At 42.2% G+C, this 25,009-nt stretch overlaps 1 protein-coding gene across 2 annotated transcripts in view; it reads right to left on the bottom strand.

Annotated features, from left to right (window-relative positions):
- The window catches only part of LOC110536547 (piezo-type mechanosensitive ion channel component 2), a 205,856-nt gene that overhangs the window by 28,273 nt on the left and 152,574 nt on the right, over positions 1-25,009 (bottom strand). For both annotated transcript variants that reach the window (XM_036934820.2, XM_090189325.1), the window contains exons 19-32: positions 19,541-19,717; positions 17,867-17,989; positions 17,219-17,419; positions 16,536-16,740; positions 16,234-16,335; positions 15,685-15,850; positions 13,044-13,287; positions 12,220-12,316; positions 11,797-11,962; positions 11,566-11,655; positions 10,115-10,239; positions 9,848-9,913; positions 4,241-4,341; positions 2,704-2,833 (exon numbers count right to left, since the gene is read on the bottom strand). In XM_036934820.2, coding sequence (XP_036790715.2) covers positions 2,704-2,833; positions 4,241-4,341; positions 9,848-9,913; positions 10,115-10,239; positions 11,566-11,655; positions 11,797-11,962; positions 12,220-12,316; positions 13,044-13,287; positions 15,685-15,850; positions 16,234-16,335; positions 16,536-16,740; positions 17,219-17,419; positions 17,867-17,989; positions 19,541-19,717 — 1,993 coding nt within the window. The remainder of the gene's footprint in view (positions 1-2,703; positions 2,834-4,240; positions 4,342-9,847; positions 9,914-10,114; positions 10,240-11,565; positions 11,656-11,796; positions 11,963-12,219; positions 12,317-13,043; positions 13,288-15,684; positions 15,851-16,233; positions 16,336-16,535; positions 16,741-17,218; positions 17,420-17,866; positions 17,990-19,540; positions 19,718-25,009) is intronic.

Raw genomic sequence — 25,009 nt, 5'->3', positions numbered from 1 at the left:
CCAGTCTATTTACAGTGTTCAGTCTGGTTACACCAGTCTATTTACAGTGTTCAGTCAGGTTACACCAGTCTATTTACAGTGTTCAGTCTGGTTACACCAGTCTATTTACAGTGTTCAGTCTGGTTACACCAGTCTATTTACAGTGTTCAGTCAGGTTACACCAGTCTATTTACAGTGTTCAGTCAGGTTACACCAGGCTATTTACAGTGTTCCGTCTGGTTACACAAGGCTATTTACAGTGTTCAGTCTGGTTACACCAGTCTATTTACAGTGTTCAGTCTGGTTACACCAGTCTATTTACAGTGTTCAGTCTGGTTACACCAGTCTATTTACAGTGTTCAGTCTGGTTACAACAGTCTATTTACAGTGTTCAGTCTGGTTACACCAGTCTATTTACAGTGTTCAGTCAGGTTACACCAGTCTATTTACAGTGTTCAGTCTGGTTACACCAGTCTATTTACAGTGTTCAGTCTGGTTACACCAGTCTATTTACAGTGTTCAGTCAGGTTACACCAGTCTATTTACAGTGTTCAGTCTGGTTACACCAGTCTATTTACAGTGTTCAGTCTGGTTACACCAGTCTATTTACAGTGTTCAGTCTGGTTACACCAGTCTATTGACAGTGTTCAGTCTGGTTACACCAGGCTATTTACAGTGTTCAGTCAGGTTACACCAGTCTATTTACAGTGTTCAGTCTGGTTACACCAGGCTATTTACAGTGTTCAGTCTGGTTACACCAGTCTATTTACAGTGTTCAGTCTGGTTACACCAGGCTATTTACACAGTGTTCAGTCTGGTTACACCAGTCTATTTACAGTGTTCAGTCTGGTTACACCAGGCTATTTACAGTGTTCAGTCAGGTTACACCAGGCTATTTACACAGTGTTCAGTCAGGTTACACCAGTCTATTTACAGTGTTCAGTCTGGTTACACCAGTCTATTTACAGTGTTCAGTCAGGTTACACCAGGCTATTTACAGTGTTCAGTCAGGTTACACCAGTCTATTTACAGTGTTCAGTCTGGTTACACCAGACTATTTACAGTGTTCAGTCAGGTTACACCAGTCTATTTACAGTGTTCAGTCTGGTTACACCAGTCTATTTACAGTGTTCAGTCTGGTTACACAAGGCTATTGACAGTGTTCAGTCTGGTTACACCAGTCTATTTACAGTGTTCAGTCTGGTTACACCAGGCTATTTACAGTGTTCAGTCAGGTTACACCAGTCTATTTACAGTGTTCAGTCTGGTTACACCAGACTATTTACAGTGTTCAGTCTGGTTACACCAGTCTATTTACAGTGTTCAGTCTGGTTACACCAGTCTATTTACAGTGTTCAGTCTGGTTACACCAGTCTATTTACAGTGTTCAGTCTGGTTACACCAGTCTATTTACAGTGTTCAGTCTGGTTACAACAGTCTATTTACAGTGTTCAGTCTGGTTACACCAGTCTATTTACAGTGTTCAGTCAGGTTACACCAGTCTATTTACAGTGTTCAGTCTGGTTACACCAGTCTATTTACAGTGTTCAGTCTGGTTACACCAGTCTATTTACAGTGTTCAGTCAGGTTACACCAGTCTATTTACAGTGTTCAGTCTGGTTACACCAGTCTATTTACAGTGTTCAGTCTGGTTACACCAGTCTATTTACAGTGTTCAGTCTGGTTACACCAGTCTATTGACAGTGTTCAGTCTGGTTACACCAGGCTATTTACAGTGTTCAGTCAGGTTACACCAGTCTATTTACAGTGTTCAGTCTGGTTACACCAGGCTATTTACAGTGTTCAGTCTGGTTACACCAGTCTATTTACAGTGTTCAGTCTGGTTACACCAGGCTATTTACACAGTGTTCAGTCTGGTTACACCAGTCTATTTACAGTGTTCAGTCTGGTTACACCAGGCTATTTACAGTGTTCAGTCAGGTTACACCAGGCTATTTACACAGTGTTCAGTCAGGTTACACCAGTCTATTTACAGTGTTCAGTCTGGTTACACCAGTCTATTTACAGTGTTCAGTCAGGTTACACCAGGCTATTTACAGTGTTCAGTCAGGTTACACCAGTCTATTTACAGTGTTCAGTCTGGTTACACCAGACTATTTACAGTGTTCAGTCAGGTTACACCAGTCTATTTACAGTGTTCAGTCTGGTTACACCAGTCTATTTACAGTGTTCAGTCTGGTTACACAAGGCTATTGACAGTGTTCAGTCTGGTTACACCAGTCTATTTACAGTGTTCAGTCTGGTTACACCAGGCTATTTACAGTGTTCAGTCAGGTTACACCAGTCTATTTACAGTGTTCAGTCTGGTTACACCAGACTATTTACAGTGTTCAGTCAGGTTACACCAGTCTATTTACAGTGTTCAGTCTGGTTACACCAGGCTATTTACAGTGTTCAGTCAGGTTACACCAGTCTATTTACAGTGTTCAGTCAGGTTACACCAGGCTATTTACAGTGTTCAGTCAGGTTACACCAGTCTATTTACAGTGTTCAGTCTGGTTACACCAGACTATTTACAGTGTTCAGTCAGGTTACACCAGTCTATTTACAGTGTTCAGTCTGGTTACACCAGTCTATTTACAGTGTTCAGTCTGGTTACACAAGGCTATTGACAGTGTTCCGTCTGGTTACACCAGAAATGGAGGAGACTAAAAACCTATCTGCTATCAATGACAACTTGGGTCTTCCTGCTGCGCATCATACCTTCCTCCAGGTCCTCTGTCCTTGACTTGCTGCTGCTCCCTTCAGTGTATTTCTTCCAGAAGCGACGTTTCTCCTTGCTGCGCTCCTTCATGGCCGTCTTGGAATTGGTCATCCAGGCGTGGTAACCAAACTGTGGGGAGTGGATGTTAACAACCACACTGGTGGACTACTGATCCAACACCATGTGCCCAGAGGGACTGTTTGGCTGCTTAATTGGGACACTTACCCGTCCTTTAAGAGATTTGATTTTTAGCGAGTCTGGTTCATGTTGACAGACTTGCCATTGGTGTGCTTTATCGAAAGTCAAGCAACGTGGCCCAAATTTTACTCACACACTCAAAACCGAAGAGTTGAGTTGAAATGAGTGTAGGAAATGTGTCCGAATTAGGCAGCCAAAGAGAATATACCCTAGTCAACCAACCATTGACAAAGTACACAATGCAGAGGATGAATGAATTGGGATGTAAGGGAATGTGTTTATGTAGATGGGACCAAAAATGGCATTTACAATTGAATAAAGTGCCCCTAAAGATGAACACAACCCACCATTCCTAGTTTGAGAGCAGGGGTTTACATTTTACTTTTTAAATGTAACCTTTACTTAACTAGGCTAGTCAGTGAAGAAAAATGTCTTATTTACAATGATGGCCTAAATGATGGGTTAGGGTTGATTCCATTTCAGTTCAGTACATTTCAGTTTACTTCCTGAAATTGACCCAACTGAAATAGTATTGATCCCAACCCTGTTTAAGACACAGTCTTAACTCCACAGAGAATTACCCTGGAAGAAAAGCCACCCACCACCACACGTGCACATCTCTCTCCCAAAGCACAAACAGGGAGGAGATCTACGCCAGAAACAGAACAGCAACACAGTTCACTGAATTTCAACTGCATGCATCATCAGCGGCCGCCATTTTGTCATGACTCGGCATCATCTTGTGAAATGGAGGCGCGGCTGTGGTATTTGAACAGAACTTTACTGACATCGTGGTCATGTATTGGAGTGAGAGGGGAAAATGCATTTAATGTCGTGAGAAAGTGGCTTGGACTGGAGTGGTCAAGGATACTCACAGCATACAATAAGGGAAATGCAAGATAGAGACCTAGTTGTGAGAGTACCTTGGCTGCCCTCATTATATACGGCAGACCAGCTTTGGGCAGCTTAATGATAGACTTTGTTAAAGCCAGCAAGGCAGAGCAGGACAAAGCAGGGGTGAGAGTTAGAAGACCATAACATTTGTCACAAATAAAGGCCGAAACAAACACAACTCAAAAGAATGTTAGCAGTTGAAAACTGTTAAGTGCGGAGAGAACAAACAAAATTTGGCAATTAGACTTGTTACCTGTTTGTGAACAATCACACATTAGAAATCAGTTTGAACAGAAATAGAAGCAAGCAAACCCGTTTAAATAATCAAGAAAGAAAGAAAAAATGCACATAGAAATACTTTCCAACTGTTGTTACTGGACAAAAATCAATATTCTGACAATGCAGGACAGTGGTGAAAGGATGATGTCCTACGTTCGAGCGAACCTGAAATGCAGACTTCTTGGGCTGCTCTTCCTCATTTTTATCCTCCTCTTCCTCTTCTTCACTGTCCGTCTCAAACAGGTAATAGTTACCACTTCTCACCACTGAGAGGGGAGTGAAAGACAAGGTTAAAGGTTACCCACTTATACTAGTCCACTTGTGTATTACACTGTACCAGAGTATGTGAGTGGAGTGTATAGAGGAGCGGAGCTGGAGCGGAGCTGAAGCAGAGTGTACAGTGGAGCGGAGTGTACAGAGGATCAGAGTGTACAGAGGATCAGAGTGTACAGAGGATCAGAGTGTACAGAGGGTCAGAGTGTACAAATCAAATCAAATCAAATTTTATTTGTCACATACACATGGTTAGCAGATGTTAATGCGAGTGTAGCGAAATGCTTGTGCTTCTAGTTCCGACAATGCAGTAATAACCAACAAGTAATCTAACTAACAATTCCAAAACTACTGTCTTGTACACAGTGTGAGGGGATAAAGAATATGTACATAAGGATATATGAATGAGTGATGGTACAGAGCAGCATAGGCAAGATACAGTAGATTGTATTGAGTACAGTATATACATATGAGATGAGTATGTAAACAAAGTGGCATAGTTAAAGTGGCTAGTGATACATGTATTACATAAGGATACAGTCGATGATATAGAGTACAGTATATACGTATGCATATGAGATGAATAATGTAGGTTAAGTAACATTATATAAGGTAGCATTGTTTAAAGTGGCTAGTGATATATTTAATCATTTCCCATCAATTCCCATTATTAAAGTGGCTGGAGTTGAGTCAGTGTCAGTGTGTTGGCAGCAGCCACTCAATGTTAGTGGTGGCTGTTTAACAGTCTGATGGCCTTGAGATAGAAGCTGTTTTTCAGTCTCTCGGTCCCAGCTTTGATGCACCTGTACTGACCTCGCCTTCTGGATGATAGCGGGGTGAACAGGCAGTGGCTCGGGTGGTTGATGTCCTTGATGATCTTTATGGCCTTCCTGTGACATCGGGTGGTATAGGTGTCCTGGAGGGCAGGTAGTTTGCCCCCGGTGATGCGTTGTGCAGACCTCACTACCCTCTGGAGAGCCTTACGGTTGAGGGCGGAGCAGTTGCCGTACCAGGCGGTGATACAGCCCGCCAGGATGCTCTCGATTGTGCATCTGTAGAAGTTTGTGAGTGCTTTTGGTGACAAGCCGAATTTCTTCAGCCTCCTGAGGTTGAAGAGGCGCTGCTGCGCCTTCTTCACAATGCTGTCTGTGTGAGTGGACCAATTCAGTTTGTCTGTGATGTGTATGCCGAGGAACTTAAAACTTGCTACCCTCTCCACTACTGTTCCATCGATGTGGATAGGGGGGTGTTCCCTCTGCTGTTTCCTGAAGTCCACAATCATCTCCAGACGAGCAGAGTGGAGAGAGGAGCAGAGTGTACAGAGGATCAGAGTGTACAGAGGAGCAGAGTGTACAGAGGAGCAGAGTGTACAGAGGAGCAGAGTGTACAGTGGAGCAGAGTATACAGTGGAGCAGAGTGTACAGAGGAGCAGAATGTACAGAGGATCAGAGTGTACAGAGGAGCAGAGTGTACAGAGGATCAGAGTGTACAGAGGAGCAGAGTGTACAGTGGAGCGGAGTGTACAGAGGAGCAGAGTGTACAATGGAGCGTTCCCAATTTGACTGGAGGGCGGAGCGAGATTCCCAAAGGCTGTTGGCCTTTTAGCCCGCTCCTGTAGCGCTCACTCGAGCTCAGGGCATGCCCGGCCCAGCATGCATTTGTAGTCTATTTGTGTGCTTTTATAGCCCCTTGCTTTAGCTACTGTCATGGAGTTCACTAAATATTTTCAGAAAGAAACTGATAAAACACACAGGTGAAAAATCAAGGTGATTTACGAAGATGAGGCCCAAGAGCACGAGAGGGAGTGTGGTGATGTAGTGTCCACAACTAAAGAATCATTGTGGAATCTGAAAAGACACATATCCCTAAAGCATGATGGTGTAGTTACTACGTGTACATGCTAACATAAAGGAATGAGGTAAGTAGCTAGTGTGTAATGGTAGCAAAGTATTTATAAACAAAAAATCTAATTTCTTAAAAGTTTCCTTAATTTCTGTTCTATTATCAAACAATAGGCCATAATTGATTTCGGCTCAATAGGCCTGGCATATTCCCACTTTCATCGAACTTTCCCATCTACAGTGGGGCAAAAAAGTATTTAGTCAGCCACCAATTGTGCAAGTTCTCCCACTTAAAAAGATGAGAGAGGCCTGTAATTTTCATCATAGGTACACTTCAACTATGACAGACAAAATGAGAAAAAAAATCCAGAAAATCACATTGTAGGATTTTTAATGAATTTATTTGCAAATTATGGTGGAAAATAAGTATTTGGTCAATAACAAAAGTTAATCTCAATACTTTGTTATATACCCTTTGTTGGCAATGACAGAGGTCAAACGTTTTCTGTAGGTCTTCACAAGGTTTTCACACACTGGTATTTTGGCCCATTCCTCCATGCAAATCTCCTCTAGAGCAGTGATGTTTTGGGGCTGTTGCTGGGCAACACGGACTTTCAACTCCCTCCAAAGATTTGCTATTGGGTTGAGATCTGGAGACTGGCTAGGCCACTCCAGGACCTTGAAATGCTTCTTACGAAGCCACTCCTTTGTTGCCCGGGCGGTGTGTTTGGGATCATTGTCATGCTGAAACACCCAGCCACGTTTCATCTTCAATGCCCTTGCTGATGGAAGGAGGTTTTCACTCAAAATCTCACGATACATGGCCCCATTCATTCTTTTCTTTACACGGATCAGTCGTCCTGGTCCCTTTGCAGAAAAACAGCCCCAAAGCATGATGTTTCCACCCCCATTCTTCACAGTAGGTATGGTGTTCTTTGGATGCAACTCAGCATTCTTTGTCCTCCAAACACGACGAGTTGAGTTTTTGCCAAAAAGTTATATTTTGCTTCCATCTGACCATATGACATTCTCCCAATCTTCTTCTGGATCATCCAAATGCTCTCTAGCAAACTTCAGACGGGCCTGGACATGTACTGGCTTAAGCAGGGGGACACGTCTGGCACTGCAGGATTTGAGTCCCTGGCGGCGTAGTGTGTTACTGATGGTAGGCTTTGTTACTTTGGTCCCAGCTCTCTGCAGGTCATTCACTAGGTCCGTCCGTGTGGTTCTGGGATTTTTGCTTACCGTTCTTGTGATCATTTTGACCCCACGGGGTGAGATCTTGCGTGGAGCCCCAGATCGAGGGAGATTATCAGTGGTCTTATATGTCTTCCATTTCCTAATAATTGCTCCCACAGTTGATTTAATCAAACCAAGCTACTTACCTATTGCAGATTCAGTCTTCCCAGCCTGGTGCAGGTCTACAATTTTGTTTCTGGTGTCCTTTGACAGCTCTTTGGTCTTGGCCATAGTGGAGTTTGGAGTGTGACTGTTTAAGGTTGTGGACAGGTGTCTTTTATACTGATAACAAGTTCAAACAGGTGCCATTAATACAGGTAACGAGTGGAGGACAGAGCCTCTTAAAGAAGAAGTTGCAGGTCTGTGAGAGCCAGAAATCTTGCTTGTTTGTAGGTGACCAAATACTTATTTTCCACCATAATTTGCAAATAAATTCATTAAAAATCCTACAATGTGATTTTCTGGATTTTTGTTTCTCATTTTGTCTGTCATAGTTGAAGTGTACCTATGATGAACATTACAGGCCTCTCTCATCATTTTAAGTGGGAGAACTTGCACAATTGGTGGCTGACTAAATACTTTTTTGTCCCACTGTATCTATCTATCTATCTATCTATCTATCTATCTATCTATCTATCTATCTATCTATCTTGCTCTCCAGGCACCATCACATCAGCCTGAAGCCACAGACTCTGGCCAAACTTGTGTTTCTAAAAATGAATTCAAAAGCACTGTAGACTGAGCCTAAAAACACATTATCCCTTTCATTTGTATTTAATTCTAAGTAAGTATAAGTATTCATAGACTACAGTAAGTAAGTATTCATAGACTATAATTACTTAATACAACTAAATGCTGTTTGAAAGCGAAATGCTTTATGTCCCTACAAGTCTAGTGTCACACTCTGAAATGCTTTAAGTCCCTACAAGTCTAGTGTCACACTCTGAAATGCTTCATGTCCCTACAAGTCTAGTGTCACACTCTGAAATGCTTTAAGTCCCTACAAGTCTAGTGTCACACTCTGAAATGCTTTAAGTCCCTACAAGTCTAGTGTCACACTCTGAAATGCTTCATGTCCCTACAAGTCTAGTGTCACACTCTGAAATGCTTTAAGTCCCTACAAGTCTAGTGTCACACTCTAAAATGCTTCACAATGTATTTATTTGTAGGCTATAGCCTTGAAATAATATAAATATTATAGTGAAAATAATTCATTTCCGTTCCTTCTTAGGCTCTCTGTCTGAAACCTGACCTATTTAGAGAGTTTATATACAGTTTAATATGACATGTAACCTATTTAGAGAGTTTATATACAGTTTAATATGACATGTAACCTATTTAGAGAGTTTATATACTGTTTAATATGACATGTAACCTATTTAGAGAGTTTATATACTGTTTAATATGACATGTAACCTATTTGAAATGATGAGCGTGTCTTACCTTATCATGTTTATGCAAATACTTTAAATTCAAATCATATGGTTTGGTGTCAATACTTCAAACACAAATGGCAGGTCCAGGTGGTCACTGAAATAGATGGGTGTTGTTTGGATTTGAATGACTGGAGCGAATTCAGAACGCCAGTTGTTTCTGTGTTTAGCGAAGCGGTTGGAAAAGATGTGGAGTTCTGGAACGCCCACCATTCCATGAGAGATGAACTCCGCTCACATACACACCACAGTTCTGGAACGCCCACCACTCCATGAGAGATGAACTCCGCTCACATACACACCACAGTTCTGGAACGCCCACCACTCCATGAGAGATGAACTCCGCTCACATACACACCACAGTTCTGGAACGTCCACCACTCCATGAGAGATGAACTCCGTTCACATACACACCACAGTTCTGGAACGCCCACCACTCCATGAGAGATGAACTCCGCTCACATACACACCACAGTTCTGGAACGCCCACCACTCCATGAGAGATGAATTCCGCTCACATACACACCACAGTTCTGGAACGTCCACCACTCCATGAGAGATGAACTCCATTCACATACACACCACAGTTCTGGAACGCCCACCACTCCATGAGAGATTAACTCCGCTCACATACACACCACAGGCGGCTGGTGGCATCTTAATTGGGGAGAATGTGCTCGTAGTAATGGCTGGAATGGAATCATTGGAATGCTATTTAAACATTAAACGCATGGTTTCTTCATTCCAGTCATTACCTGAGCCGTCCTCCCCTCACCAGCCTCCTATGGTACACACATATATTTATGTAATGACAAACTCATATAAGATATGATAATCATCTTGAGTGTCAATAAACAAATTCACGCCTAACTTTGTTACATGTACATTAACCAGCAGCCACATGAAATAGACAATATCTTATTTAAGAGGAATATTAAAAGCTGAATTGCTTCAAATATGAAATCAAAAGGTTGAAGGTCACTCACTGGATGCATGGTCAACCCACGGCCTCCACCATCGCTGTAATTTCTTCTCTCTGCTCCTTTCTTTATCTGAAAAACAACCTTGATGTTTTGAATGAACAGTATATTTTATGTCATCGTTGTGGGACTGTGATGTTTCTACAAACAGACGTATCGTTAAATCAATGCAGAACTTTATAGGCCGACATGGGTTGGGCAGGACAAGATCATCCAATCATGGCTTTCAGTGCACTAGTTCCTCAAGGCCCAGAAGGCCTCTAGCCGTCCCACCTTCATCCTCCTCCTCCTCGTCCTTGCTGTGTCCGTGGCCTGCGTCTCCGCTCTCCTGCACCAAGCTCAAAATCCTCTCCTTCCCCCTCTTGAACTTCTGCTGTCGACTCTTGATACGGTCCATTCTGATTGGACACAGAGATAGGCTCTGACCACTGTGTATAATTGACAATGAATCTGTACTTTGGTTTTCTCTCTGTTCTTTGGGCTGGCTAGGAGTCGGGTGTGTGTGGATGTGTTCAGACTGGTATCAGGTTGCGAGAGCAAAAGAGAGACCAATAGAGATGGAGAGAGAGAGACAGAGAGACAGAGAGAGAGAGAGAGAGAGAGAGAGAGAGAGAGAGAGAGAGAGAGAGAGAGGGAGAGAGAGAGAGAGAGAGAAAGAGAGAGAGAGAGAGAGAGAGAAAGAGAGAGAGAGAGAGAGAGAGAAAGAGAGAGAGAGAGAGAGAGAGAGAGAAAGAGAGAGAGAGAGAGAGAGAGAGAGGGAGAGAGAGAGAGAGACAGAGAGAGAGAGAGAGAGAGAGAGACAGAGACAGAGACAGAGACAGAGACAGGGAGAGAGAGAGAGAGAGAGAGAGAGAGAGAGAGAGAGAGAGATAGAGAGAAAGATGGAGAGAGACAGAGAGAGAGAGAGACATAGAGAGAGACAGAGAGAGAGAGAGAGACAGGGAGAGAGAGAGACGGAGAGAGAGAGACAGAGAGAGAGAAAGAGGGAGAGAGAGAAACAGAGAGACAGAGAGACAGACAGAGAGACAGAGAGAGACAGAGAGAGAGAGAGAGAGAGGGGTGCTGACTGATCCTCTTGTCCTCCTAATGCAGTAGATGTGTCCCACTAACACACTGCTGCCCTGCGGCTCCACATATAAAAACTAAAGTACATCAACACAGTGTAGGAGGACATACATCGTAATTCACAGGGAAGGACTGTCCAAATCTAGTTCAACATGATGAATGGTGTCTTTACTCAGACCTGAATGTAGTAACGACTGGAACATCCTGGAATTAGGGTTGATTTGAGACGACATACATGGTAACATCTGTGAGGCTTCTCTTTTCAGTGAGAGCTAATAAAATCACTGTTGTGACATAATTTATACTGTCTGTCTAATGTGTTGGGATATGTGTTGGGATATGTGTTGGGATATGAGTTGGGATATGAGTTGGGATATGAGTTGGGATATGAGTTGGGATATGAGTTGGGATATGAGTTGGGATATGAGTTGGGATATGAGTTGGGATATGAGTTGGGATATGAGTTGGGATATGCAAAAAAAAATGTGTACATGTGAAATAGAACACGTATAAGCACCCAGCTAATTATTATTATTATATTAAATCTCTGTGCGTACATCATCCATGTGGAATGCCTGTATATTATGTGTGTGTATATGGCACATATGTGTTATACTATATGTGTATATTTTCTGTCTGTAGAAAACACATGTTCTCACTGTCTCTTCAGCAGGTCCATCGACCTCTTCTCCACTTCGATCCTGGCTTTTACAGCTTTCACTATGGTGCTTTGGAACAGCTCAGCCCCTCTAACGCAACACACACACAATACATCTAATATCAATTGACAAATACATTGAATACACAGTAAAGTTTCATTTGATTTTGTTTTATTTTTAATGGTCATTGTGAAAGTAGAGTAAACCAAACCAAACAACGTAAAAGTTTACCTGGAGGCGAGGATCTGTGAGGAGCGAATGTCGGCGACCACGTGTAGGAAGTAGTGGCTCATGAATACGCGTCGCTGTAGCAACAGGAAGGCAAAACAGATGCTGTCCCAGATGATGCCAGCCTCGTCGCTAGGCAACTCACAGTGCTTGTTGGCCTGTTGCTCAGCTGCAACGATTTCAAGTAAATCATCAAATATTTGTTCATTCTTTACATTTTGAAGAAAGTGAAACTTTTCTCCTCATTCCCAAATATACTGTCCAGCCCACTTCAGATGGAGTTAACGTCAAGCATTTCTGAACATTCAACGGAATAATGCTTTGCAAATCCTTTTAAGCGGGTGTACATTTTCTGTCACATATCAAAACAGAGAAAGTGTGTTTCCAAAAGGCATTCTGCTTTACAGTGGTGGTCGGATCACTTACGTTTAGAATAGCCTTTTATAGTGCAGGCCAGGCTGAACAGCTGTATGAGCCAACAGTGATTGGTGACCAGGGACTTTATGTATCCACAGGCCAGTATCTGAGGACAAACCACAGTCAGCTAAAACATGACACAGCAGCAACCAATCACACCACTAGATCCACTGTATACTGTTGTTGCAGAATTAAAAATAACATATTACATTGTATCTCTATGTCTGCTGCAGACCGCTTGTTTCAGCACACTCGTTTACTTATTTTAAATAATGGACTGAATTTCTATCTATGCCTCCCCACCTATCACTGAATCCAACATCTTACTACAACCTTTAGTGCCAAGATGTCCCTCCAACTAATCTCAAATTCGGTTTGCCGAATTCTGACTGGACCCAGTATTCAACAACACTGTAGCCAGTATTCAACAACACTGTAGCCAGTATTCAACAACACTGTACCTAGTATTCAACAACACTGTAGCCAGTATTCAACAACACTGTAGCCAGTATTCAACAACACTGTAGCCAGTATTCAACAACACTGTAGCCAGTATTCAACAACACTGTAGCCAGTATTCAACAACACTGTAGCCAGTATTCAACAACACTGTAGCCAGTATTCAACAACACTGTACCTAGTATTCAACAACACTGTAGCCAGTATTCAACAACACTGTAGCCAGTATTCAACAACACTGTAGCCAGTATTCAACAACACTGTAGCCAGTATTCAACAACACTGTAGCCAGTATTCAACAACACTGTACCTAGTATTCAACAACACTGTAGCCAGTATTCAACAACACTGTAGCCAGTGTCATCGACACTTACCGACAGTATGTTCTTCATGGTGATCACAAACACGTTGTAGGCGATCAGGAAGTCCCAGTAGTGCAGGATGCTTTTGATTGGCTTGAGCAGCAGGTCACCCCCAAAGAGCAGGAAGTAGAAGCAGGCCACCAGGTAGCCCATACAGAAGATGGAGATGCGGGTGGTGCCCGTGATGAAGATGATGGTGAGCACGAACCAGAAGAGGTAGCTGAACATGATCACTTTCAGCATGTCCAGGTAGGATCTGGGGGAGGGAAATTCATTAGTAACTTTGACCTGTAGTCAAATGACCTAGTGGCCTCCTGGGTGGAATTAGTGCCTCCTGGGTGGAATTAGTGGCCTCCTGGGTGGAATTAGTGGCCTCCTGGGTGGAATTAGTGGCCTCCTGGGTGGAATGTTATTATTATTTAGTGGCCTCCTGAGTGGAATTACTCCTGGTGGAATTAGTGGCCTCCTGGGTGGAATTAGTGGCCTCCTGGGTGGAATGTTATTATTATTTAGTGGCCTCCTGGGTGGAATTAGTGGCCTCCTGGGTGGAATGTTATTATTATTTAGTGGCCTCCTGGGTGGAATTAGTGGCCTCCTGGGTGTAATTAGTGGCCTCCTGGGTGGAATTAGTGGCCTCATGGGTGGAATTAGTGGCCTCCTGGGTGGAATGTTATTATTATTTAGTGGCCTCCTGGGTGGATTTAGTGACCTCCTGGGTGGAATGTTATTATTATTTAGTGGCCTCCTGGGTGGAATTAGTGGCCTCCTGGGTGGAATGTTATTATTATTTAGTGGCCTCCTGGGAGGAATTAGTGGCCTCCTGGGTGGAATTAGTGGCCTCCTGGGTGGAATTAGTGGCCTCCTGGGTGGAATGTTATTATTATTTCTAAGAATTTAATCATTAATAAACATTATTTTAAAAACCCGCAGAAAATCTGGAGTTTCTATGTCAAACAGTCTTCTGTGATGTATATAAAGTGCAATATTGGGATGCAAACTCAAAATGTAACACATTTCAACTCGATATCTGACATGCTACAGCTGTCTTCTTCTTTGTAAGCCCATAACTATGTGTGTGAGGTGTATACTATTGTTTCAAAGGAGATTTGTTCTTTGGATTCTGTTGTCGAATTTGAACTCAGGTTTTAAACCCGAGTATGTTGAGAGCCTACCGTTGCCGTATGCAGTAGCAAAGCTAACGTTCAACAACAAAAATATTCCGTAAAAGTAAACGCTTTCTGATATCCACACAGAGATGAGCCCAAGTGATGAGCAGAGCTACGCTGTGCACTTTAGGATTCTCCAACACAATATTCAACTTTTCATACAGTATTTCAATATTGCTGACTTCACTGACACATCATCATCACTATCCTCCTCATCACCACCTCACATTGTTTTTACTGGCAGATGTACAGTATGTATGTGAACCGGAGGAGCAGTGGTGTCATCGAGGCTTCGGAGCACATTGACAGATGTGTCTGGAGGTGGGGGGGGGTCGTTTCAGATACAACTTTGTGCTGACAGGTTCAAAGAGCCGGCTGTCACGATGTTAACGGTCACTAGTGTCAGAACGGTTCCCTTTGTTTCAGGAAGACTATTGAGTTCCAGGAGCATAGAAAGCCATGTTTGAGTCACTCACAGGACACGGTGGAAGGCTTGGATGGAGTGATTCTTTTTAACATCGCTGAGTTATCTGATACCAGGAAAGTGTGCAGGAGAGAGCTGTGAGAGCAGTGGGAAAACACAGGTGTTTGATAATGTGTTATCTGTGCTCCACTTTGAGAAGGGCTATCCGATCGCTCAATTAACTCACCTCACGTCAAAATTGGAGGAGGAGTAACCCAAGGAAGGTGTCTAAAGTGACTCTCTAATAAGTACTTTGGAGAGAGACACAGAGACAGAGAGACACAGAGACAGAGAGACACAGAGAGAGACACAGAGACAGAGAGAGACAGAGAGAGACACAGAGACAGAGACAGAGAGACACAGAGAGAGACACAGAGACAGAGAGAGAGACAGAGAGACACAGAGAGAGACACAGAGACAGAGAGAAGCAGAGAGAGACAGAGAGACACAGAAAGAGACAGACAGAGAGAGACAGAGAGAGAGAGAGAGCGGCAGAGAGAGACAGAGACAGAAAGAGACATAGAGACAGGCAGAGAGAGAGAGAGAGAGAGAGAGAGAGAGAGAGAGAGGCAGAGAGAGACAGAGAGACACATAAAGAGACATAGAGACAGAGACAAAGAGAGAGAGAGAGAGACAGAGAGACAGAGGCACACAGAGACAAAGACAGAGAGACAGAGACACACAGAGACAGAGAGAGAGAGCGAGCGAGAGAGTGGAATGATTTGACCTGAATGCAATGTAGTAGAAGGTAGTTCACCAAATGACTCTTCCCTGATGACTAACCTTGTCTAAGATCAAACGACTCATATTGTCTCCCTGAGAAAAACACAGGCACTTTCACACATAGGCATAACTCATTCTCGAGTAACAGGTTTTGAAGCCTGATCAGGCACAGCCTGTGCACCAGACCTGGGCCTGGCTGGTACTGTGTAGCATAAAGGCTTTAGCTCGTAAGGCTAACTCATTTTCAAGTCACGGGTTTGAATCCCGAGTCATACACAGTCATACACAGCCAGCCCCTTACCTGCAGTGTATGAAGTCTGGGACGGGGTTGTGTTGACTGAAGGACGCGGAGTCCAGGTCCCTGCAGATCTCCATGTTGTCACCGGCCAGGAGGCGCACGGCTTCCTCCTTCTCCTCCTCAAACACCTGTCTCTGCAGCGAGGCACACAGCAGCAGCATGAAGTCATCTACAGGAGACAGGAGAGGAAAGGAGGAGGAGGAGCAAGAGGAGGAGGAGGTGGAGAAGGCGAAAGAAGAGGAGAAAGAAGATGAGGAAGATGAGGAAGAGGAGGAGCAGAAAACAGGAGGATGAAGAAGAGGTGTTGTCACAACCCAGTCCCAAACCCAGTCCCAACCCCAGTCCCAATCCTAGTCCTAATCCCAATTCCAGTCCCAATCCTAGTCCTAGTCCTAATCCCAATTCCAGTCCCAGTCTAAATCCTAGTCCCAATTCCAGTCCCAATCCCAATCCAGTCCTAATCCTAGTCCCAATCCCAGTCCCAATCCCAGTCCCAATCCCAGTCCCAATCCCAATCCTAATGGCAAATGCTCAGTCAAGGGTTTCACTCACAGAGCAGGAACATTGGGTTGGGCTTGGTGTGGAAGTCAGGGAAATACAGCCACTTGATGACGTTGGAGTCTGTGGAGGATGAGGGGAACCTCCATGGGTAGTCTGGGAGGAGGAGTTTAGTAAGTTTTCTCCTTCATAGACGCTATTGACTCATGACACATACAACAACTCTGATTTATAAAACATGATCATTACGCAGTGATGAAATGATGACCTGTGTCTTGAGTACTGAAATACCAAGGGGTGACATGTAGACAAAAGATAACGGCTACAGCAGGGGAGCCTCGGATTGGTCAACCCACCTTTGCAGGCGGCCGGGGGGACGCCAATGCAGACGAAGTACTGGAAGGTGAGCATGCAGGCCAGGAAGCAACAGTACTTGGGCCAGGTGTCAGCGATGGCCTTCCGGCGCCGTTGGTAGATGACTGCGATCAGGCCGAAAGCGTGGAGCATGGCGTAGAAGTCCATCCTCTGGCCAATCACGTTCACCGCCAACAGTAAGCATGTCTGACGATGCAATGATAATGTTTAGGAACATTTTTACTCAAGAGACTTTATATTGGGTTTCCAGATTTAGGATTTTAGTTTGTGCCAGTTTGCTACAACAGGAAAATGATCCTGCAGCAAAAGGAAATGTGAATTATTATGCTGATTATAATTAATGGACATTTCTTGTAGGGGTTGATACATTTTTCATAAGGGAAAAGCAAGTCTGAAATGTCAAAGTTAAAATTGCAAACTTCAGAAGCATTTTTTAAGCCTTTTTAAACCTCAAATACACAACAAGTTTTATATTTCCCGAGTTCATAAGTAGGTGTTATGGCTCAGTCGTAATTCCATACAACGTAGGTGACTCAACAATTACTTTGACGTCCATGAAAGGTATTTCAAAACAGAGATATAGTGGTAAATATTCCAACTATCACACAAGTAAAAAACATAATAAGAGTGTATTTGTGAACTCAACAATGACATGACATCATACCTCCAGGCCGAACTTGTAGAAGAAGTAGTTGATGAAGTACTTGGCACCGTTGACGATGCTGTCGTCGAGGTGTTGCCGGGTGATATCGTGGAAGATGGTTCTGGTGACGGGCGTGGTGAGGTTGTTTCTCATGCGGTACAGGTCCTGGTGGCGGTAGATGGTCACCTCGAACGCCAGCAGGGCCAGAATCAACAGGTTGTTCTGGATGGAGATGGACACAGGACAGATAAATGGGTCAGGGTTGAAATGACAGTGTATATATTCATGATTTAAACATGGGCACCACTATGAACAACATTGATCCAACCAAAGAAATCCTATTAAAGTCCTAATTTCAAAATGTCTAACTCCTAATTCTATGGGTCCATCGAATTGTTTTCAGGCCATCTCCAAGGATGAAGTGTAATCTGAGCACCACAAAGGGCAGATAGGGAGATGATACCAGTGTATAATATAACACGGTTACAGTAGTTTCAGTTATATGAGAGACACAGGCTGCGTACGTGTGTGTGTGTGTGTGTGTGTGTGTGTGTCTGTGTGTGTGTGTGTGTGTGTGTGTATTTGTGTGCGTGCACATGCTGCATATGTGCCTATGTGTGTGTGTGTGTGTGTGTAGTCAGGTTCCCAGGGCACCGCTCCTCCTCTCACCCTCAGGTTCTCCAGCAGGGGGGAAAACTTGCGGAGACCCACCCAGTTGGCTGGGTCCACAGGGGCGCTGTAGAGCAGGGAGTGAGCCATCTCACTCCTCTGGTTATCCGTGTAGTTCAGAGGCTACAGACGAGAGAAGAGGAGTGTCATTAACGTCCTGAACCAGTACAGGCTAGCATAACACAGGCAAGGAGCATCATGATACATAGAGATAAATAGATACATAGAGATAAATAGATACACAGAGATACATAGAGATACATAGCGATACATAGAGATACATAGAGATACATAGAGATACATAGAGATAAATAGAGATAGATAGAGATACATAGAGATACATAGAGATACATAGAGATACATAGAGATAAATAGAGATACATAGAGATAAATAGAGATAGATAGAGATACATAGAGATACATAGAGATACATAGAGATACATAGAGATACATAGAGATAAATAGAGATACATAGAGATACATAGAGATAAATAGAGATAGATAGAGATACATAGAGATACATAGAGATACATAGAGATACATAGAGATACATAGAGATAAATAGAGATACATAGAGATACATAGAGATACATAGAGATAAATAGATACATAGAGATAAATAGATACACAGAGATACATAGAGATACATAGCGATACATAGAGATACATAGAGATACATAGAGATACATAGAGATACATAGAGATAAATAGAGATAGATAGAGATACATAGAGATACATAGAGATACATAGAGATACATAGCGATACATAGAGATACATAGAGATACATAGAGATACATAGAGATACATAGAGATACATAGAGATAGATAGAGATACATAGAGATACATAGAGATACATAGCGATACATAGAGATAAATAGAGATACATAGAGATACATAGAGATACATAGAGATAAATAGAGATAGATAGAGATACATAGAGATACATAGAGATACATAGAGATACATAGAGATACATAGAGATAAATAGAGATACATAGAGATACATAGAGATAAATAGAGATAAATAGAACAGGAACATATAGGAAAGAAAATCTTGGGAAGTGGAACATAATGTACATACATCACCCCCCCCCCCCCCCCCACACACTCCACAAACACACTAACACACACCCCCTGTCCAACACCCCAACACTCCCTAAACATAATGTACATACAGCACCCCCCCCACTCCACCAACACACTAACACACACACCCTGTCCACCACCCCAACACTCCCTAAACATAATGTACATACATCACCCCCCCCCCCCCCACACTCCACAAACACACTAACACACACCCCCTGTCCACCCCCAACACTCCCTAAACATAATGTACATACAGCACCCCCCCCACTCCACCAACACACTAACACACACACCCTGTCCACCACCCCAACACTCCCTAAACATAATGTACATACATCACCCCCCCCCCCCACACTCCACAAACACACTAACACACACCCCCTGTCCACCACCCCAACACTCCCTAAACATAATGTACATACAGCACCCCCCCCCACTCCACCAACACACTAACACACACACCCTGTCCACCACCCCAACACTCCCTAAACATAATGTACATACAGCACCCCCCCCACTCCACCAACACACTAACACACACCCCCTGTCCACCACCCCAACACTCCCTGGGCTGCTACCCACCATGGAGCAGTTCTTCGAGTACGTAGAGGGGTTTATAGAGGTGAGTTGATAGAGCATCTTGCAGACGATGATGACACAGGTCCAGACGGTACAGACGCTGGAGGCCAGGGGCCTGAACTGACCGAAGGGCAGGGCGAATGCCCAACTCACCAGGAACACGTAGTTGAACAGAGACACCTGGAGAAAACAGGACAGAAGAGACACCTTCACTTCCTGGACGTAGAGTAGGTGGTCTAACAGTACAATGCATCTATACACTTATAGAAAAAAAGGTGGTCTTTAGAATCTAAAAGGGTTCTTAATAAAAGGTGGTATTTAGAATCTAAAAGGGTTCTTAATAAAAGGTGGTATCTAGAATCTAAAAGGGTTCTTAATAAAAGGTGGTATTTAGAATCTAAAAGGGTTCTTAATAAAAGGTGGTATTTAGAATCTAAAAGGGTTCTTAATAAAAGGTGGTATCTAGAATCTAAAAGGGTTCTTAATAAAAGGTGGTATTTAGAATCTAAAAGGGCTCTTAATAAAAGGTGGTATTTAGAATCTTAAAGGGTTCTTAATAAAAGGTGGTATCTAGAATCTAAAAGGGTTCTTAATAAAAGGTGGTATTTAGAATCTAAAAGGGTTCTTAATAAAAGGTGGTATTTAGAATCTAAAAGGGTTCTTAATAAAAGGTGGTATTTAGAATCTAAAAGGGTTCTTAATAAAAGGTGGTATCTAGAATCTAAAAGGGTTCTTCAGGTAATGTAACTAAGCTTTCCATCATACAACAGAGGTTATTTTTCATTTTTTCATGAATGAATAAACCAAAGCCAATGACGTTCTTGTTAATTTTCTCATTTAGTTGGGCCTCAAGATAGGCAATGGGTTGTAATTACTAGGCTATATTCATTTACTTTAGGCCCGCAATTTGTATTTTTAAAATGTATTATATAGGCTAGGCTGAATGTGACTGTATGGTGTGTGCGTTCGGACATGTGCATATGATTGCAATAGTGATAATGCTTAGGACAATTTAAAAAGATTAGGTTATTAGGGTAGCAGGTAGCCTAGTGGTTAGAGAGTTGGGCCAGTAACCGAAATGTTGCTGGATCGAATCCCTGAGCTGACAAGGTAAAAATCTGTTGTTCTGCTCCTGAGCAAGGCAGTTAACACACTGTTCCCCGGACACCAAAGATGTGGATGTTGATTAAGGCATCCCCTCCCACACCTCTATGTTTTAGAGGGGTAGGGTTAAACGTGGCAGACACGTTTCAGATGTACAACTGACTAGGTATCCCCCCATATTTATTTTTAATCCAGAGATCTATGTTAATTCCCCTTAATTCAACAACTGTTTTGTATTTTTTCTTCTTATGGCTGCAGGGACAGTATTGAGTAGCTTGGATGAATAAGGTGCCCAGAGGTGCCCAGAGTAAATGGCCTGCTCCTCAGTCCCAGTTGCTAATGTATGCATATTATTAGTACATTTGGATAGAAAACACTCTGAAGTTTCTAAAACTGTTTGAATGATGTCTGTGAGTATAACAGAACTCATATGGCAGGCTAAAACCTGAGAAAAAATCTAAACAGGAAGTGGGAAATCTGAGGTTTGTAGTATTTGAACTCAGCCCTATCGAATACACAGTGGGATATGGTTCAAGTTGCACTTCCTAGGGCTTCCACTAGATGTCAACCGTCTTTAGAAACTTGAATGAGGCTTCTACTGTGATGTGGGGCCGGATAAAAGCTCTTTGAGTCAGTGGTCTGGCAGAGAGCCAGGTCCTGGCCACGCGCATTTCACATGAGAGCGACCTGCGTTCCATGGCTTTTCTACAGACAATGGAATTCTCCGGTTGGAACGTTATTGAAGATTTATGATAAAAACATCCTAAAGTTTGATTCTATACTTAGTTTGAAATGTTTCTACGACCTGTAATATAACTTTTTGAACTTTTCGTCCGGCTGGACCTGCACGAGCGTTTGGATTTGTGTACTAAACGCCCTAACTAAAGTAGCTACTTGGACATAAATAATGGACATTATCGAACAAATCAAACATTTATTGTGTAACTAGGATTCCTGGGAGTGCATTCTGATGAAGATCATCAAAGGTAAGGGAATATCTATAATGTTATTTCTGATTTCTGTTGACTCCAACATGGCGGATAATGTTTTTTTTTTCTGAGCGCCGTTCTCAGATTATTGCATGGTTTGCTTTTTCCGTAAAGCTTTTTTGAAATCTGACACTGCGGTTGCATTAAGGAGAGTTATATCTATAATTCCATGTGTAACACTTGTATTTTCATCAACATTTATGATGAGTATTTCTGTAAAATTGATGTGGCTACGCAAAATAACTGGATGTTTTTGGAACTACTGAACGTAACGCGCCAATGTAAACTCAGATTGTTTATATACTATAATTCCATGTGTAACACTTGTATTTTCATCAACATTTATGATGAGTATTTCTGTAAAATTGATGTGGCTACGCAAAATAACTGGATGTTTTTGGAACTACTGAACGTAACGCGCCAATGTAAACTCAGATTGTTTATATAAATATGAACTTTATCAAACAAAACAAACATGTATTGTGTAAAATTAAGTCCTATGAGTGTCATCTGATGAAGATCCTCAAAGGTTAGTGATTAATTTGATCTCTATTTGTGCTTTTTGTGACTCCTCTTTTTGGCTGGAGAAATGGCTGTGTTTTTCTGTGGCATGCTGGTGACCGAACATAATCGTATGTGGTGCATTCGCTGTAAAGCCTATTTGTGGTGGGATTAACAACAAGGTTACCTTTAAAACGGTATAAAATACATGTATGTTTGAGGAATTTTAATTATGAGATTTCTGTTGTTTTGAATTTGGCGCCCTGCACTTTCACTGGCTGTTGTCATATCCCGTTAACGGGGATTGCAGCCCTAAGAAGTAAAAAAAAAAAAACTCAGTTCCTGTTAGTAACGTGACAGAAAACAGGGTAGGTACTGTTTTTGGGGTCTGTCGTTTCAGGTGGGGTTTTTCTAGTCTTTCAAAATGTTATATTCTATTTTAGTTTAGGGTTACACAACCATCTTATTAATTGTTTTGTTTTTGTGATGCACTACTCAGTCTGGGTAAAGTTATTCTTTACTTCTGTAACATAAACAGTTCATTTAAAGCAGTCTCCTGGAATGTTCGGGGCAGTGGGCATGTGGTCAAGACGAAGAACATTTTAACATTCTTAAAAAAGGAAAGGGTTTCAATTGCTATGCTACAGGAGACCCATTTATCTTCAACAGAACATGCTAAGCTGAAGAGGGATTGGGTGGGCCAGGTGCGTTGCCATCCTTTTGAATAAAAATGTCCCATTTATATTTGAGCACCAAGATACAGACCCTGAAGGAGGAATTACTTTGATTACAGGTAATATACTATACTAAAAGTATATGGTCCGAACACAGACTCCACCAAATTTATGTCTGACATGATTTTATTATTTAATCAACACTGCAAGGGTTTATGTCAGGAGGTTTAAATTGTACTTTGGGTAAATTGGATGAATCATGAACTGCTCCTGTCTGGAATCATAGAGCCTCAAATTCTCTCAGAAGCGTTTGTGATTCACTAAATCCTAATGTCAGAGACGATACTTTCTACCATAGAACCCATAATTCATAGATTGGATTTTTTTTTATGCCTTCTACTTACATGCATGTTATCCAGTCATGTGCTGTTGTATATATAGTCATTTCTGACCATGCTCCAGTGTATATAGATATTGAAATTGGCAAAAAAAATCCCCAAAACAAGATATTGGAGACTTAATACGTCTCTGCTTAACAATGGCGGATTCTGCTCTGTGATAAAATATAAATGATCACATCACTGGCTCGGCAATCAGCTCTCTCTTGTCTCAGCTGCAACTGTCTGGGATTCTCCTAAAGCAGCCATAAGGGGTCATATCATTTCCCAAGACTCTCTGATCAAGAAGCTTAGAATGGGAAATAGGGAAAAACTGGAGGCTGTAAAGAAATGTTTGGGAGAGAGAGGAGGAAGAATGGGCTTCTATCTGTGAAAGTGTCTACACCAAATGCACATCCATAAGCATTCAATAAATACATTTCATTTTTTTTTCATAGAACCTACTTTACTCCTGTCTGCCTTCACAGAATGTTTTCCAAAGCATCACATTTATGTTTCAAATGTAAACAGGATACTGGCACCTTCATGCACATTTTTTGGTACTACAGCAGAATCCAGTCTTATTTACATATATTTGTAAGAGGTGTTGACAAGCTGAAGGTACCGAGATCCCCATGCATACCCCACAAGACATGCCATCAGAGGTCTCTTCCCAGTCCCCAAGTCCAGAACAGACTATCGGAGGCACACAGTACTATATAGAGCCGTGACTACATGGAACTCGATTCCATATCAGGTAACTGATGACAGCAGTAGAATCATATTTAAAAAGCAGGTAAAAATACACCTTATAGAACAGCGGGGACTGTGAAGTAACACACACACAGGCACAGACACATGCAGACAAACACATGATAACATAAGCACTATACACATAGTGGACAAGGACTTTGTGGACATGGACACACATGGATTTTGCGTTGTAGATATGTGGTAGTGGAGTATGGGCCTGGGGGTACACACTTACCGTGTTGTGAATTCTATAATGTATTGTATTGTATAATGTATTGTAATGTTTTTAAAATTGTATAACTGCCTTAATTTTGCCTTTCCCCAGGAAGAGTAGCTACTGCCTTGCCTTGGCAGCAGCTAATGGGGATCCATAATAAATACAAATTGGAATGATATTCATTAACACATTCAAAATAACTTGAGTAGACAATTAGCTCTTTCACTGAATGTCTATTTCCTCTACTTTGATTGTAACGTTGTGTTTGACCCTGACTCTGAACGTCTGTTCAATGCCCTTGTTTACTTAGCCAAGAAATGCATATTGTTATTATGGTCAACACCTGAAGTACTATCTGCGAGAATGTGGCTTTCTCAAGCTTCTGCTATTCTACCCCTAGAGAAACTTACCCTTGATTTACACCAGAAGTCTGATACATTTAGGTAAATCTGGTCTCCATTGTGGTCCTATGTAGAAAACCTCCCATAAATGACCCATATTATAATTGTGATGTTTTTCTTTAATGACTGCCTTTTTGTATAATGTTTTGCTGTATCCTTATTCCTTTAATTGGACTTAGTCTGTGTGGTGCACTTTTTTTTGGTAGTCTATGTAACCCCTGTTAAAAGAAAACATTCTAATAAAAAGATAATTACAACAAAAATAAGGTTATTCGGCTGTCCCCATAGGAGAACCCTTTACACAGAGGGTTCTACATGGAATCCAAAAGAGTTCTACCTGGAACCAAACAGGGTTCTCCTATGGGGACAGAGGAAGAACCCTTTTGGAACCCTTTTTTCTGAGTGTATAATGGATTTTGGAAAGCATATTTTGAGGGAGGAGGAAAGTTGCCTGTT

The sequence above is a fragment of the Oncorhynchus mykiss genome, chromosome 11 (genome assembly GCF_057628025.1).
Source record: "Oncorhynchus mykiss isolate SJ-2025 chromosome 11, ASM5762802v1, whole genome shotgun sequence".
In the NCBI taxonomy this organism is placed as follows: Eukaryota; Metazoa; Chordata; class Actinopteri; order Salmoniformes; family Salmonidae; genus Oncorhynchus; species Oncorhynchus mykiss.
Note: the sequence above shows the minus strand (reverse complement) of the source record. Positions and strands in the feature narration are given on the sequence as shown.